Source organism: Pteronotus mesoamericanus, unplaced genomic scaffold (assembly GCF_021234165.1).
Source record: "Pteronotus mesoamericanus isolate MK-2021 breed Mesoamerican mustached bat unplaced genomic scaffold, CSHL_Meso_final contig_52, whole genome shotgun sequence".
Taxonomy (NCBI): Eukaryota; Metazoa; Chordata; class Mammalia; order Chiroptera; family Mormoopidae; genus Pteronotus; species Pteronotus mesoamericanus.
In genome coordinates, this window is record NW_026555189.1 from 11,362,557 (window position 1) to 11,379,195 (window position 16,639).

Genomic DNA, 16,639 nt, shown 5'->3' on the forward strand with positions numbered 1-16,639 from the left:
AGTTGTTTTTTTTTCCTACTTGTAACATTTTGGGTTCAAAATGATGTCCCTTCCTGTGAATATCTAGTCTGAACATTCACTCCAGTTATACAACATCTATGAAATTCATTTCACTGGTGCAAATTTTAGTAAACACAAAGGAAAAAATGGTAAACAGCTTTTCACAAAGGCATTTAATCTCAAAATCATGATCCAGGTCATAGTTGCAAGGAGCACAACACAGACCTCGCAGCCACCCTACCTAGTTACAGTGTGTCAACATAAGTAGTCACATGGTAACAGAAGCTGAATAATTTAGACTGAAGGAGAAAAAGTCATAAAGCGGTAAAAGTAGACACTGGCCAAGGTTTCAGCAGTCACTACAATGCATTTTAAAAACTAAAAAGACACAGGTGCATTTAATTTCAATTACACTGTGTTTGACTCCCCAAAATTAGGTCATACTTAACTGCATAAGCTAAAAGCCATTTTATGGCCAGAGCAAAGTGCCCACACTATTTTGCAGCCTAGAAGTTGATGTGATCTGGGGAAAATCTCAAAGAAAGCTGATCTGAAGGGCTGGGTCCCCAAGAAGTGGAAACTCTACCCTAGCAGGACCATGTGGGTGTGACGAAAGCAAGAGAAGATTCCGTGATCCCTCCTAAAGTTTAGAAACTGAATGGGACCGAAATCAAACTCTTGGGTAACAATCATTTACACAGAAGAAAGAAGACGACGACTCTCAGCTGGGATTCAGGCATCATCATTGTGATATTTCCCTTCTTTCCCTCCAAGGCACATGGCCATTCTCAGGCGCCCCCTCCAGTTTAGTCCCAAGCTGCCCCTTCCTCCTGTCTTGACCCTTCCACAGAGGTCACCCTTCTCCATCCCTGTCCCCTAAACTCCATTCCCCTTCTGGAAGGACTTGCAGTCCGTCACCGCACGCTTGGCTGCCTCCGCGCCCACCTCGGAGAAGCCCCCGTGCACGGCCCGCGGCGCGCCCACCCCGCCAGGGCGGGAGCCGGGACACCCCTCCTCGGAGGCCGGAACCGCCGCGCCAGGCCCCTCCCACAGGAAGCCACAGCCCCCCGGCGCCCCAACTGCACCGCCCACGGCCCACCGCCAGCCGCAGCAGCCCCAGGCCTGCCCCGCACCTCCACCTGCCCCCCGAGCCCACCGTGCTTGCTCTAGCTACCTGCAGGGACCACAGAAGAGGCGCCCAACTCCGCTCCCACTTCCGCCTTCCACCACCCGCACTCGGGCCGGGTCACGTGGCCGCGCACGGTCAACTGACCCGGAAGAGGCTGGCCGCACCCGCAGGTATGGGCAACCTAGGCCTGGCCTGCGATCCTTTGCCCCAAGGCGGCTTTCTTATCCTTTGTATGGTTTAAAGTATAAGCGTTTCCCATTAGTTGGACGGCTCCCGAGCAATCAAATAAATTGCGGACTCACTAGCGCCAGGCGCTCCCTAAGTTCCTTCCATCGCCCCGGTGGGCAGGTCTATTACTGGCTCCACTTTACAGGTGAGAGGAAGCCATTCAATCAATTCATCAAATATTTATTGAGCCCCTTAGCAGGGTTGCCAGATAAAATACAGGACATCCGGTTAAATTTGGATTTCAGATAAGCAACTGTGTAATGTGTATGTCCCAAATAGTGCCTGGGACATACGTATCTACCCTAAAAAGAGTTTATCTGAAAAGCAAATTTAACTGGACACCTTGTATTTTTATTTGCTGAATCTGGCAACTGTATGCCTATCATGAGTGGAGCACTGTCCTGGCCTCTGGAAACACAAAAATTCCAGCTTTTGTGAGGCATCTGTTCTTGTAACAAAAAGCAAAAGAGAAAATCTTCAAAACCCCTGCCTGAGTGATAAAATACCCCACACCAAACTAACCACCATTCTCTCAATCTACAGAACAGAGAGAAATTTATAAATTAAAATCAAAATTTTTTATAGTTGGTCTGGACCTTTTTGGCAAATTGAATGAAGGCCCGTTTTCACCTTTAATAACTATTGATTAAAAGTACTACAAATTAGCCATAAGCACTGTGCACAATTATTGTTATTTTTGAGTCTTTAAGTTTGGAAGGAGTAAATGCTACAGTATATATTGTGATTTATAAAGCCCTTCCCCCATATTTCCCCTTTATTTCTCTCATTCATCTCCAGCTAATCCTCCCCCCAGTACTTTGTTTGCTTCAGCCACTCTGGCCGTAGGCCCTCTGGACTTGCTCTTCCCTCTCTCTGGAAAGCTAACCCTCTCATCACTTTCAGATGTTTGCTCAATTGTCTCTCTCAGTGAAGCTTTTCTTGATCACCCTATTTACAATAGCAACTCATCTCTCTTCCTTCCCTTCCCATAGCCCCGTTCCTGCATATCCCAATTTCTAAGGCAGTACCTGGCTCATAGGAAGCCTCTTTAAATAATTTGTTGAATGAATAAATTTCATCAACACTTCCTGAGCACTGAACTCAATGTTGTAGGTCCTATGGAGGAGAATTTTTTTAAAAAACATATAAAAATCTGAAATATTTCATCATAAAATTGCCCCCAAAAAGTTCAAGTAAATTGACATGTTCATTTAAGGAAAAGACACCTAAAACATAGTCCCTGATTTTCAACTTAGTTAAAGAAGTAAGCTACATAGCTAACAACAATGCAAAGCAGAAATAATACAGTAACTGCTCATTGAGTGACAGAACTGAAATGTCTTTTATTTTTAAAGATTTTATTTATTTTTAGAGAGAGGGCCACGGAGAGGGAGAAACATCAATGCATGGTTGCCTCTCACGTGCTCCCCACCAAGGACCTGATCCACAACCCAGGTATGTGCCCTGACTAGGAATCAAACCAGTGACCTCTTGGTTCCCAGGCAGGCACTCAATCCAGAGCCACACCAGCCGGGGCTGAAATGTCTTAAGTGTAGGGAGAAACAAGAGTTCAGATCTGTCCTTGGGGAAAAATCTGATTTGGGTAATCAGGGACTAGTTTACAAAGGAGAAATTGAGCCACTTTTGGAAACTAAGCAGTGATTGGCAGGCAGAATTTTCAGGCCAAGGAATAAACAAGGGCAAAGGCAGAAACATGAAAGTCTTGACACTCCCAGAGAAGTCCAAGGGAATTCTAGGGATACGTATTGATTTCACATAGTGTTTCTTCTGCGTCAAGTTTTTCTCTCCCCTAAACCACTGTTAGCATATATTCTCATAGTCTCTACATTTTCCAGTCCTGGAAATGAACTCAGATCTTCACTAGCACACATGCAGTACCTTCTCCCTTGTAAAGGGCCTCACATGTAAAAGTTGACATTATCTCCAAATGAATTATACATTGTCCTCCTATATGTATTTGAAAATGTTGTTAATGTAAACTATTTAAAGTGACCACAATATTCCTAATAGCGTTTGAGATTGCTCCACTTTTAAAAAAACCAGGAGCTTCAAAGAGTGATGTGTCGTGGTTCATTTCACCTCTGAGAGCCCCGGTCACACGGTTACCACAGGCACTACCACCAATTCCCTGAACACCCCCTTGGACTTTCCTACCTTTGGTGCCTTTGCCCTACTCATCCTTCAAGATCTGGCTCCAAAGTCATAAAGTCTAATGGTGTCCCTAGTTGCTACACAAAATATCACTTTGTTGATAGCAGTTCTATCACCCAACCCATGGTGGTATAAATTAGCTGTCAATACAAATTTCTTAAATAAATGAAAGTCCTTCTAAGGCTTTAGGGGGCTTAGAGACTGTAGAGACCATTATAGGGAAGCAGAAAAGAAATTAAAATACTATAAAAATGATCAAAGCTACAGTGTCAAGAATCCTTTTGCAGGCATACCCCATTTTATGGCACTTTGCTTTACTGCACTGCAGAGTGTTGCATTTTCTACAAATTGAAGATAAGACCACCCCACCCGCAAAAGCATTACAATACTTTATTATGACACTCTCTTTATTCCAGTGCTCTGGAGCTGACCAGCAATATCTCCAAGGTATGCCTGCATATTAATATGTTTACTAGAATGGCTCAAAGCATGATCATTCTTTTCCTGTTTCCCTAATCGGTGGTTCTCGAGTGTGTCCTCCAGATCAGCAGATCAGCAGGTAGCTAATTTCTTATTAGAAATACAAAATCTCAGGCCCTGCCCAGACCTACTGAATCAGAAACTGAGGGTGAGACCCATCAATCTGTGTTTGCAGTCTCTCCAGGTGATTCTGAGGCACACTTAAGTTTGAGAACCACTGATCTAGCTCATTCTTCATCCTAAGGTTTACAGAATTATCACTATCAATTTCAATAAACCTTTTTAATTATAGAGTCAAGTTCTGTCCTCCCTTTTTAGGCAACAAGAGCAATCAATCAAAGAAGGAGAAATTAGAGGATTACTAGTATTGAGTGGATTACATTTTCTAGGCATAGGCATAAGATAAGAACTTGGTCAGAGTAATAGGAATGAATGTAGAGCTTCAGGCCTCTGGCCCATATTGTCCCAATATGCCAAAGTTGTAGGTTCAATCTCTGGTCAGGACACATACAAAAATCAATTAATGAATGCATAAATGAGTGGAACAACAAATTGATGTTGTTTCTCTTTCCCTCTCTGTCTCTCCTCCTCTCTTTCTCTCCCCACCCCCAGTCAATTTAAAAAGAAAAAAAGAAAAATAGCTTTTGATCAGGCTGTTTCAGGCAGGGCAGGTAGGGCAGGAACCAGTCAGTGGCTCTGGAGGCCAAAGAGGCTAAGTGATAAGAACAAGAGACAGATGGCTGGGGAAGGAAAAAGGATTTGGGCAATTGCTGAAGGGCACTGAACGATTTTTGTAAGCAGGCTACATAAATTATAATCAAGGGTTAAGATTGAAGACTTGACAAAGAAGTTGTGTAATAGCCCAACATCACTGAAGACTGGTGACTGAAAACTCAAGTAACATTCAGCTAAAGTTCACCAGCATGAATTTGTACTAGGCCAGATATAGAAATGATGAAATCTCAGGTTTGATAGGGAATTCAGAAATCATCTCATACCCCTTCAGTTAAATTCAGCAATGACTTAATGTGCCTTGCTTAGGAAAGTGGGGTGAGGATATTAAAGTAAATAAGACATAGACTGGTGGCCTGAAAATATTCAAAATAAAGTTGGGATACATAAGCAGCAGTCACTGCAGCATAGTGATTTTCAACAGGTGTGCTGCGAGAATTTTTAAAACATGACTGACTATACTGGGGCACTGACCTCTTTTCCCTTAGACTGTCCAATTTTAAAATCCCAACAGCCAACACAACAGCTGTCCATTGTGAACAAATTAAAATAACTTTTTTCTTTGTCAGATCTGCAAAAATTACATATTTTTTGGTGTGCCACAGAATCCTAGTAATTACTTTATGTCATAAGATGAAAAAGGTTGAGAATCACTGCTATGGCATAATGGTTAAGGAAGTGTCTCCAAGTCGGTTTGTCTGGGTGTTAATCTTGTTACAACCACTTACTAGCCGGGATAGCAGTTCTTGTTTGTCTTGAGTAGCTATCCCTTGACTGTAAAATAGTATCTATCTTAAAGGCTTGTGATCATTAAATTAGACTATCTGTATCGACTGACTTTTAACAATGAGAATATATACAGGTTTAAGAGTAGAAAAATGCTGTAAGGCGTGGACGCTGAAGCGTGTTTCTTTGGGAATCCCCTTGCCCCTGGCCCGCCCCGCCCCTGGCCCGCCCCGCCCCTGGCCCGCCCCGCCCCTGGCCCACCCCGCCCCGCCCCCCGCCCCCGCCCCGCCCCGCCCCTCAGACCACGGATGGGCTGCTGACGCAGCGCGCATGCGTCTGGGTAGCCTGAGCTGGGAGGTGCCGGCTCGGCCGCCAGAAGGCGCTACTAAATTGCGGCCTCCCTTGCAATCTCCTACAGGCCCAGAGTAGGACTTAGGGGCAGGCGCAAGCGCACTCCGGGCTTCTTTGACCAAGATGGAGCTTGTGGAGCACGTTGTGGCGGACGCCGGAGCTTTCCTGCAGGACTCGGCTTTGCAGGTATGGGGAATTAGGGTGATGAGGAGCAGGGCCTGGCTGGCAGCCCCTGCAGGAGGGCGGGGGGTTGGTGGGTATGCTGAGCTGGGCCGGTCTCTCGCAGGACATTGGGAAGAACATCTATACCGTTCGGGATGTAGTCAGCGAGATTCGGGACAGGGCCACGCGCAGGCGCCTCGCCGTCCTGCCCTACGAGCTGCGTTTCAAGGAGCCCTATCCGGAATACGTGCGGCTGGGTGAGTGCGGAACTGCGTCGCAGGGTGTAGATGAGACCAGCCCCGGGTGCGGGTTGCGGTCTGGCTACTTTATCAACAGTTAACTTAGAAACTTCACGTTCTAAGGAGTTTATGATAGAAAAGAAGCTTCCTGAGTCAGGAGTCAGCCTAGCCTTGCCAGTCACTAGCTTTATACCCTTGGGTACATCATCAGACTCTCTAGGCTTCGAATGCCCCCTGTGTAAAATGGGGGTAGTAACAGTACCTACCTCAGAGGTTGCTGAGAGGATTAAATGAGGACTGTCACTCAGTATAGTGTCTGTCGCTTTGCAAGCATCCAGTAAATTTGGATTAAAAGTAGAAGAGCCAAGATTTCTTACTCTTGCCTATTTCTTTTCAGTAGATCAGAGTGATAATTGTGTTGCATAATTGTTTTGGGTATAGAGGCCAGCGTCAAATTAAAAAACAAAACAAAACGGCGGTGGGGGGTGGCTTGTGGCTTTGCATTAGCCCTGGAAGAAAACTAAACAATTATCACTTGCCTTAGCATCGTTCTCTTAGGGATCAAGGTGATGCCCAGGAAAGGTCCTAGGTGATTGGAAGTGTCTTTAGGGTTCAGAGGCGGATACCGGAGATGTTGGCTACGTTGTTAGTTTGTGACTCCTGTAGCTTTCTCCATCAACTTACTGTGAAATCTTTGACATGTCACTTAATCTTTCTGAGGTACTTAATCGGATTTGGTTGAGGGACGAAATGAAAGGCTTTTAACAGTACCCAGTGAAATAGCTGCTGTTAATTAATACCTGCTTTTTAGGAAATATGAGTAGTACAGTTACTGTTCCATGTAGCAATGACCACAACACATCTTTCTGTTAATGTGTCAGAAAATTTTGCTGTACATGTTTATTGATGATGTCTCAGGAGAATAACAGTGGTAATAGCTGGCATTTACTATGTGCTAAACGTGGACGGGATGTTTGTTTCATACACAGAAACTGTTCAATATTTGTTACAGAGCAGTGTTTGTTTCACCATAGGTTACAAGAGTTATTGATTGGATTAACTTTCCATCACATTTTGGAATCTGATCATCTGTTTTGTTAATCTGGATTGTTGAAAGAATTTTAGAACTGGGAAAGCAGAGACCTCTTCTGACATAATATCAAAACCTAACGCAGATAAAGAACTTACCATCTGCAAATATTACGCTAACTTTGAATGACTTTCCTTTAACTTTGTTCTCCTGTTCCTTCATCTGTACTCAATAGGGATAGCACAGTAAACCTAACTGTCATGAACCTCTGTGGTAGAAAATACAAATGTCAGCTATGATTAGAAAAAGATGAGGCAATAGATGATAGTATTAAGAGAGGTTTTTCTTGGCATATTGATCCTAAGTTCTTTTCATGCTTTCATTATGGTTATCTAAGGTCATAAGACTTTTTGCCTCTAACTGAAGTTGAGGATCTTTTGTTTACAGTGACTGAGTTTTCAAAGAAAACTGGAGACTATCCCAGCCTCTCTGCCACAGACATCCAAGTCCTGGCACTTACCTACCAGTTGGAAGCAGAGTTTGTTGGGGTGTCACACTTAAAACAAGAACCAGAAAAGGTAAACCAGGAGGACAGTTCATTTTATTTATTTTAACTTTGTTATGGGGAGTATCAGACGTACAAAGGTAGGGGGAATTGTATAATGGACTCAGGGTCCCCATCACTCTGCTGCCACAATTATCAACTCATGGTCTTTCTGTTTTCTTCTGTACCGGCCTACCACCCCTTTTAAACCTCGACATCGTATATCACTGATAGATTATTTCTCAGTGCGTTTCTCTTTAAAAGTAGCCACAAAGTCATTATTATACCTATGTAATACTACTAATAATAATTCTTTAATATTGTCAAATAACCAGTTAGTGTTTACGTGTCCCAATTTTAAAAAATTTTAAAAATAGTTTATTTGCTTGGGTCAGGATCCAGATAAGGATCATACATTGCAATTAGCAAAATGTGTGTCAGTCTTTTGATCTGTAGGTTCTTGGAAAGATTGGTTAAATTTGGAAAATGAAGAGTAAAAATCAACTCTTTGTCACTTTCTTTTTTCTTTTTAGTAGAAACAGTTCTTTTCAGAAGCAAGAACACTTAAACTTGCCCTTTTTTTTTAATCCTTGATACTTTCAGAATTTTGGGTTCCCGTTGTGCTTTTAGGGACCTGCCCAGCTTAACTAGGTTGAAGAGAATGATGGATTCGTGCCTGGGCCCCATTGGCTGTTTCCAGGCCAGAGGATTCTTGGAAGCCAAATAATTAACCTTATAATAATTAATTCCAAATAGTGTTGACAAAGAATTGCTTAATCTTCTCTGTCTTAACACACCAAAACCACGGTGGACTCACATTCCTATACTCACTGGAACTGCCCTCAACTTGTTTTCACCTAGGTTTAGAATCCTTCAGTCCACAAAATCTGAAAGTGATGCCTAAGATACAGACTTTTGCGTGTCACTGGAATGTTTTGGGGGAGAAGGGGAGCAAAGATAGAATAGTTGTACATAAACTGACTCTGACTGGTGGCTGGGTTTCCATTTGACATCCATCTATTCCTCATTCTTACAAATTGCCTTTTCCTGCAGCCTTTTGGGCAGGAGTTAGTATTTTTTATACAGAAGCTTTCAAAAAGCCTGTCCTTTCACCCAGCAATTGCACTCTTGGGCACTTATCCTAAGGATGCAACCAAAGATACTTCCAAGTTTTGTAGATGATGATGTTCATTACAGCTTTATGTATAAAGACAAAAAAAGAAATGCCACAAAGTGGTTATTTGGTAGTGGAATCACTGAATAATCCTTTATATAGTCATGCGCTGCATAATGACGTTTCAGTGCATGACAGACCACCTGTATGACAGCATATACCACGTAGCCTAGGTGAGGAGTAGATTAGACCATCCAGGTTCGTGTAGGTGCACTCCATGATGTTAGCGCAACGATGAAATTGCCTAATGACCCATTTTCCAGAATATGTTCCTGTCTTTAAATGGCACATGACCGTATGTATTTTCCAGTTTTTTTAAACTTCGCGTATGTTTTATTTCAATAACTGAGGGAAAATACTTTCTCTTTTCAAATTATAAGAGAAAGTTTATTTAGGAAGTTACAGAGGTAGTAGAAGTGAGGTAGCTGGGCTGCGGCAGCTCAGGAAACAAGTTACAGAGGCAGAGAAGGGCCCTTGGAGCTTAGGAATGAGAAGGGCAAAGGTATAAGGTACCTGGGGGAGGGCTGGGGAAGGGAGAGGCGTGGGTGTTCTCCCCAGAGGGAGCATCTGTTTTCTCTCGTTTTAATTTTCCATGTTCAATTTTCAAAGTGTATTTCTTCGCTTAGAGCTGTCACTTTTCTTTTCTTTTTAAAGGTTAAAGTGAGCTCATCGATTCAGCACCCCGAAACTCCTCTACACATTTCTGGTTTCCATCTGCCCTCAAAGGTAGTTCCTTATACAAGTCACGTTTGTCAAGCCCTTCCTGTTGCAAGTCAGATCTCCACAAATTGTTTACAGTGAACCAGATTTACCTACCTAGACTCATACCATAGTTTGTCCAGCCCTGTCCAATCGACTTGTATACCATGTATCGTTTCATCTGTAACCCTCTAATGTTCAGGTATTAAAATTATTATTCTTTTAACCTTAGCCTAAACCCCCACGAGAGACAGTAAAGCATGAACACCTAGACAGTGAGCCTGAGTACCTAGAATTCAGTTCCTTCATGTTCTGGAGAAACCCTTTGCCTAATATTGATCGGGACCTGCAGGAGCTACTGCTGGTAAGACCCTGTTTTACTGTCTCCTCCTGGTGACAGCACGCTGGCTCCCCCTACTGTTTGTTCCCTGTGGGCTGGGAATTTGTGAATTCTGTTCATGTGTGTTTTAGGTTGACGAAGGTGAGGATGTTGCAAGTGAGGAGGAGAAAGAAGAGAATGGATTTCAAGAAAGGAAAGACGAAGATAGTGATGATGATGGGGGGTGGATAACCCCCAGCAACATCAAGCAGATCCAGAGGGATTTTGAACAGTGCACCATCCCAAAGGACGTGCGGGTCGGCTGTGTGACTACAGACTTTGCCATGCAGGTGGGTGGAATGGGCATCAGTTAGCCCTGGGCTTAGTGTCATACCTGTCATGGGCCGTGGTCCCTCAGAGCGATTATGTGTTGCCTGTGCTTTTTGGTAATTTTTCATTTGCTTGGAGGCTAGAGAATCATAGTGACAAAATGTATATAGGATATTAAATTTGTAATGTTTACTATTCATAATCTGTTGATCCTTTTTTCCAGTGGGTATGATGTTTTCTCAGTTAAGTACTTAAAGAAAATAGGGAGGGTTTCCAGCCCAGAAATGAGCATATTTACTCTGACAAAATAAATGTTAAGAGAGATGACTAATGAGGGGACGTGGTGGAATCAATGAGCACGAACCCCAGTGCTTGAGATAAACCCGTATCCTTGTCCCACTTTGCACGTCCTAAGAGTTATCCTGAGTTTACCTTTCCTTAGCAGAAGCCCTTTGGGAGTCCAACCCGGGTTTGTGAAGTTCTTTAACTGTAATTATACAGATGTTAAAAGAAAATTGAATTGTGCTCTGAGTTCAGTTCTGCATTAACTTGTTGTTGGCAGAATGTTCTGCTCCAGATGGGGCTGCATGTGCTGGCGGTGAACGGCATGCTGATCCGGGAAGCCCGGAGCTACATCTTGCGCTGCCACGGCTGTTTCAAGTAAGTTACTGATAATCGGACCCAGTGCCTTTTACTGAACCCTCTCCTCTCTTCCTGTCCCTATTCCACAGTTCCTGAAGGAGAGCCTTGCCTTGCATGCCTCATTCATGTGTATCCCTCATCCCACCTGAGAAATAGAGACCTTTTTAGTCCTTGTATTTATGGCCTAGGGTTTAAGGTGTGGGTTCTGGAGCAAAGAGCCCTCCTCACTTGATGATAAGAATGGAAATGTTTATGGATGGAACAATGCCTGGGTTTTGCTCTGAAGTACTACATGGGTGGGAGGTCCCCGTGGGGCTTTGGAGGGCAGGAAAGAGGCAAGCCTTGGGGCCTGGGGCCACCACCCACACACATTCGACCATAGCAGCTTTTGTGTTTCCTGTATAATTTGTTAATAAATCCTTGGCACTTCCAGATCTACCCCCTGGTTTAATGCCTAGGTTCTCATTCAGAGGCATTCAGAGCTGTAATAACCTGTCCCTTAAGAAAGTACGGTGATGTTAAGAGCATTGATTCTGGAGCCAGGCTCCGTGGGTTTATATCTGCACTTACAAGCTATGTCACCTTGAATAAGCTACCTTACCTTGCCTCTGTTTCTCCATCTGTAAATTGAAGATAGCGACAACCCCATAGGATTGTTTTCATGTGCCACCTGTAGACTAATGCCTGGCAGAATTCAGTAAGGGTTCATTGTTAATGTAACGAAATCCTCAATTTTCATATTAGCACACCTGCTCTTTGTGTTTCGGCCTTTGCCTGCTGGGAAATGCAGCTGCAGTTGGCTTGGATCGCCAGCGTGGGGCGGGGCGGCCTTGGTCTGTGATGCGCACGGTGCAGTGCAGGCTTTCCCCATTTGCTGTCCTTTCCCCCTGCAGTCCTGTGGCTTTTCTTGTGCTCTGGGGACAGGGTTTGCTGCCTGTGGCTGCAGTACAGAGCGTCCTTTTTTATGTCTCCAGGACAACATCTGACACGAGCCGAGTATTCTGTTCCCATTGTGGAAACAAGACCCTGAAGAAAGTGTCTGTGACTGTTAGCGATGATGGAACCCTGCGCATGCACTTTTCCCGCAACCCTAAGGTGCTCAATCCGCGGGGCCTCCGGGTGAGTGGCTTGTCTCTCACGCCTCCGATGGCAGGGTCTAGGCCGGGGAAAGTGATACCTCTTAGCACCAGCTTTGGAAGTAATGGAGGGCAGACAAATTTCTCCATGGTTTCTACAAGATAGTTCCGGAAAGCCTGTAATCTAGGTGCTGAGACACATTGGAGACAGGGCATGACAGAGCCTCCCTGTGAGGTTTTTGAGGAGTCTGCAATTTAATGATAAATACCCTGTAATTCCAGGGAGTAGATGATAAGGGCCAAATGCCCGCGGGGTCACGAAGAGGGAGGTCATTCACAGTGTGGTGGTAGGATTTGTGCAAGTGTCTGAGGATGGGCAGAGTTCCCAGAAGCTTTGTGAACCGGACGGATGGAAGTGTTAAATGCTCAGCACAAAAGAAAGGCCTGGGCTGGATACATAGCAGCTGTGTATTTGTTTTGAGGAATCTGGAGAGAAGGGTTGAGAGACAGCACGACTGTCGGAGTGTAATAGCTGGGCACGGAGTTCTCCACGTGTGGCGACTGCCACTCATGCGTGAAAAGAATGTTTAAAATTTGTCTATTTTGAAATAATTTTAGATTTATAAAAAAGTTGCAAAAATAGGACAAATAATTCCCATCTACCCTTCACTTAGATTTCCCTGTGTTAATCTTCTACCACATTTGCTTCGTCATTTTATACAGTAGCCCCGCTCCCCCTTATTTGTGGTTTTGCTTACTGCAGACTCAGGTTATATCCACAGTCCACTGCAGTCTGAAAATATTAAATGGCATTTCCAAAAATGAACAATTCAGAAGTTGTGCACCATTCTGAGCCGCATGATGAAATCTCACGTTACATACGCTCCCTGCCATTAGTCACTTAACCGGCTTGGTCATCAGATGGGCTGTCGCAGCCTCGCAGGGCTGGTGTTCGTCACCGTTGCCGTGGCCTCGCCCCTCACAGTGCCCGAGCCCTTCCCCTCACGCAGGCAGCCTTCACGTAGGCATTGTACCATCTCGTATCATCATAGGGAGACAGTAAGCACAGTACAATAAGGGGTGTTTCTTTCCCTTCCACCTCTAAAAATGAATAAACCTTTAAAAATAAAACTTGAGGAACTATTCAATGGACTGCTCCACTTCCTTTTAAAAAAATGTTAACATTGCCGTAATACTACTGTCTAACCAATGGACCATATTCATACTTTGCCACAGATTTCCTATAAAGTTATTATTTGTGATAGGTTACTTATGAAAAGATAATCCAATACTATGTAATTGTATTTACTGTTTCTCATTGAACTTTAACTCTTGGCTAGAGTTAACCTGAATCAATGTTTACAGTGATGGTTGCCATGTGGTGATTTTCTAATTTCATTATTCTTTCTATATTCATTACTTGGCATTCTGCTGTAAAGAGGAATTTTCCCCTGTTAATGTATTTATTTATATGAGTGTGACCCTGTGGATTTTTGTTTTAGTGTGTGAGCTATGGTCCATTACTGTCATTAGTTATCCAGATGCTCAGCTGTTCATGGAGGCCCTTCAAGTGGCTTCTGTGTCCTTTTGTGTCCCAGTTATCTGAACACTTTCTTTGTAGCACAGCAAAATGTTCCAACTCTTCTTATACTGCTTCTGCCCTGGCGGTGGCCATTTCCCTGAGCAGCTTTGGGTCACCTTTATGGAGAATGGGTTTTAGAAGCAAAGATCTGGGCACTGGGTGTGCTCATTGTCCTAGGGTGTCATTGATTTTCAGCCCACAGTGGACAGAGCTGGTAAATAGGTACATGTACATGTAAATGTAAATACGCACATGTATTGAAAACTGAGTTTATAACTTATTTCAACTCAACACCATAGATTTCACTCTAGTCCCCTCTCTCATATTCATGACACCCTCATTAACACCATTTTCCCTAATTGTTTATTTGTTCAACACTAGAATATATGTTATTGCTTCAGAATTGCTAATACATACCATTGTGAAAATTGTACTTACTGGAGTGTGTATATATATTCTCTCTATCTCTCTCTCTCTCTCTGTGTCTATATAGATGTGTATATTGACAGGCACACATCCATATGTATACACACAAACACACAATTTTTTTTTTCTTTAGCTGAGGGTATGTAGTCTAAATGCTCTGTTGGGTTTTTCATCTATGAGTTGAGGTGAGGATCAAGTGGGAATATGCATATCATGTACTTAGTGCATAGTAGGCAGTTAATGAGAGACTCCATTGATGTCATCGCCTGCAGCCAGAGCTGTCAGGTAAGCTTGACGTTAATAGGATCTGACTTGTATGGATTGGATCACCGTCCTTCTAATGGCCTTTCTTTGTCTGGTTTGCAGTATTCACTTCCCACTCCCAAGGGGGGCAAATATGCTGTCAACCCTCATCTGACTGAGGACCAGCGCTTCCCTCAGCTGCGACTCTCCCGCAAGGCCCGGCAGAAAACTGATGTGTTTGCCCCTGACTACATAGCTGGGCTGTCTCCCTTTGCAGAGAATGACATCTCCAGCCGGTCAGCTATCCTGCAGGTTCGAGACAACGCTTTGGGAGCTGGGAGGAGACGGTTAAATCCCAATGCTTCCAGAAAGAAGTTTGTGAAGAAAAGGTGAAGTGCTAGTTCCGCAGGCAAACTGGACAGCTGCGGCAGCTGCCAGGGAGTTCTGGTGTTGCATTCCCCCCAGCTGTGCTGGTCCCAAAGCCACCTGGACAGAAAGAGCAGGCCCAGCTCCTGTGTGCTGCTTCACAACTCCTGTGGAGGGTTAGCTTGGGTCTGTGGTGGGACTCAGCCGTGCGTCGGCCTGGGAGCCCCCAGAGAGCTGGGGCTCCTGCCATGGTGAGGGGAATTTGATGAAAATGGAACAGTGCCCTGGAGTGAATCTTCAACATTGAAAGAGGGGAAATCCCAAGAGATAATATTTTCCTAATAAATGTGGTTGCAAGCTTCTATGCATTTTCATTTAATAGGCCAGAATTTTTCTTCTTAGGTAATTTGAAGGCTAACACGTAAAGTATACATGAAGATCAAGCATTTAGATTGCTCTTTTTTACAAGGAAATAATACTATTTGTTATAATAAAACTAAGTGCTGCTGTATTTTCTCTTTAATTTGAATACGTTTCGGTCATTCAGGAAAGTTCAATATTGTGAACTCCCATAAAGCCTTGTACCAAGATTCACTTATTGTTAACATTTCATTTGCTTTGTCCTAGTACAAGTCGACACAAGTACACAAAGTATCTTCCAGGAAAAGGATGTTCTTTTATGTAACCACAGTACAATGATCAAATTCTAGAATTTTGATAATTATCTAATATGTAACAATTTACATTTTACTAAATTGTCCCAGTATTGTTCCTTGTGGCATTTCCCTCCAGTTCTAAAGTGTCTCAGCTTTTGTCTTTTCTGAAATTGACATTTTAACTAGTACAAGTCAGTTTTTTAAAATGTCCCTCCACTTGGGTGTGACAGACTGTTTCCTCGGTTACCGTGAGGTTACCGCTGTGGGGAGGAAGGCCACCTGAGTGATAATTAGGTCCTTGGTGCAGCGCACTAAATGATGTCAACTTAGATTATTGGTAAATGAACCTGCTGAGTCCCAGTATTTTATTTCTTTATATTGATAGTGTGTACAGAGTGCTATCTCCAGTTCCTTAAATTACGGGGTTTTTTTCCTGTATGGTAATCTTATCCATTGCCTAATATATATTTTTTTTTTTTTTGGTTCAAATTCCATTTCAGATTTTTCTTGTCCTATTTTTTTTAAATATGAAAACAGTTCCAAAAGTCAAAACTAAGTATAAAGTTAACAACGTGTGCTAAGAGCTAGATGCCTCTCCCATTTCTCCTTAACCTCTATAAATAACATTATTTGTTTCTGATTTATCCTTTTGTTTTCTCTTGCAAAAATAACATGGGTGTGTTACATTTCCTTTTTCTTCCCAGTAAAGCAGTAAATTATATTTTTCCCCATTGGACGGCACTCCATGTCAGCTCAGAGTTCTATCTTTTTCTTTTTACCAGCTGGCTAGTACTCAGTTGTAAAACTACCAATTTAAGCACTTCATCATATTACAGGGTCTGTGTTAAGTACTTCATCTACATTAGCCCATTTAATCCAGAGAACATGGTTATGAGCCACTGGGACTGTTACCTCCAGCTGTCTTGAGCGAGAAGAGGTTAAGTGACTTGTCCAAAGTCACACAGCTTGAGTGTCCAGGCCAAGTTTTCAACTTGATCCATCTGTGCTTCTATGCAGCAAACATGCCTGTTGAGAGCTTAGAAAATGGGCCAAATACTTGGTGTCTCCCTCAGCCACCATCTTTGTCAAATCCATACTTCGGTGCCACCTAATGGGGTGACAACTAGAGCCCGCCCTGGGTGCTGGAGGAAAGGTGAGTAGTGGCTAGAGCCTGATAAGACTTGTGCCTGTGCCATTTCTCTTCATGCTCTGTTATGTCAGACACAGAAGTAAGAAGTAACATATAACACCTATCTACCCAAAACAGCCTTGCCAAGTCGTAACATTTCACTGTTTACTTCAAATTAAGAAATTTTTTTTTTTTACCATTTCA

The 16,639-nt window shown here is 43.3% G+C and overlaps 2 protein-coding genes across 4 annotated transcripts in view; one reads left to right on the forward strand and one right to left on the reverse strand.

Moving 5' to 3' along the window:
• The window catches only part of WWP2 (WW domain containing E3 ubiquitin protein ligase 2), a 142,362-nt gene extending 140,878 nt beyond the window's left edge, over positions 1-1,484 (reverse strand). The window contains exon 1 of one of the 3 annotated variants that reach the window (XM_054579243.1): positions 1,432-1,484. The gene's annotated coding sequence lies outside the window, so the exon portion shown is untranslated. Of the gene's footprint in view, positions 1-1,174; positions 1,238-1,431 lie in introns of those variants that run through there. The other 2 variants (XM_054579240.1, XM_054579242.1) reach the window with 2 other exon arrangements.
• Positions 1,485-5,882: 4,398 nt separating this feature from the next.
• Positions 5,883-15,162, forward strand: NOB1 (NIN1 (RPN12) binding protein 1 homolog). The gene is made up of 9 exons (XM_054579246.1): positions 5,883-6,004; positions 6,105-6,237; positions 7,697-7,827; positions 9,622-9,693; positions 9,899-10,030; positions 10,138-10,335; positions 10,878-10,975; positions 11,932-12,076; positions 14,408-15,162. The coding sequence occupies exons 1-9, from the start codon at positions 5,942-5,944 to the stop codon at positions 14,675-14,677; spliced, it is 1,242 nt and encodes a 413-aa protein (XP_054435221.1). The 5' UTR covers positions 5,883-5,941; the 3' UTR covers positions 14,678-15,162.
• Positions 15,163-16,639: the final 1,477 nt, after the last annotated feature.

Excerpts from the sequence above, each read along its gene's own strand:
- NOB1 (XM_054579246.1), top strand. The coding sequence starts at position 5,942 with ATGGAGCTTGTGGAGCACGTTGTGGCGGACGCCGGAGCTTTCCTGCAG. Across the intron at positions 10,976-11,931 it reads CGCTGCCACGGCTGTTTCAA|GACAACATCTGACACGAGCC; the intron begins GTAAGTTACTGA and ends TTATGTCTCCAG. Across the intron at positions 12,077-14,407 it reads TCAATCCGCGGGGCCTCCGG|TATTCACTTCCCACTCCCAA; the intron begins GTGAGTGGCTTG and ends TCTGGTTTGCAG.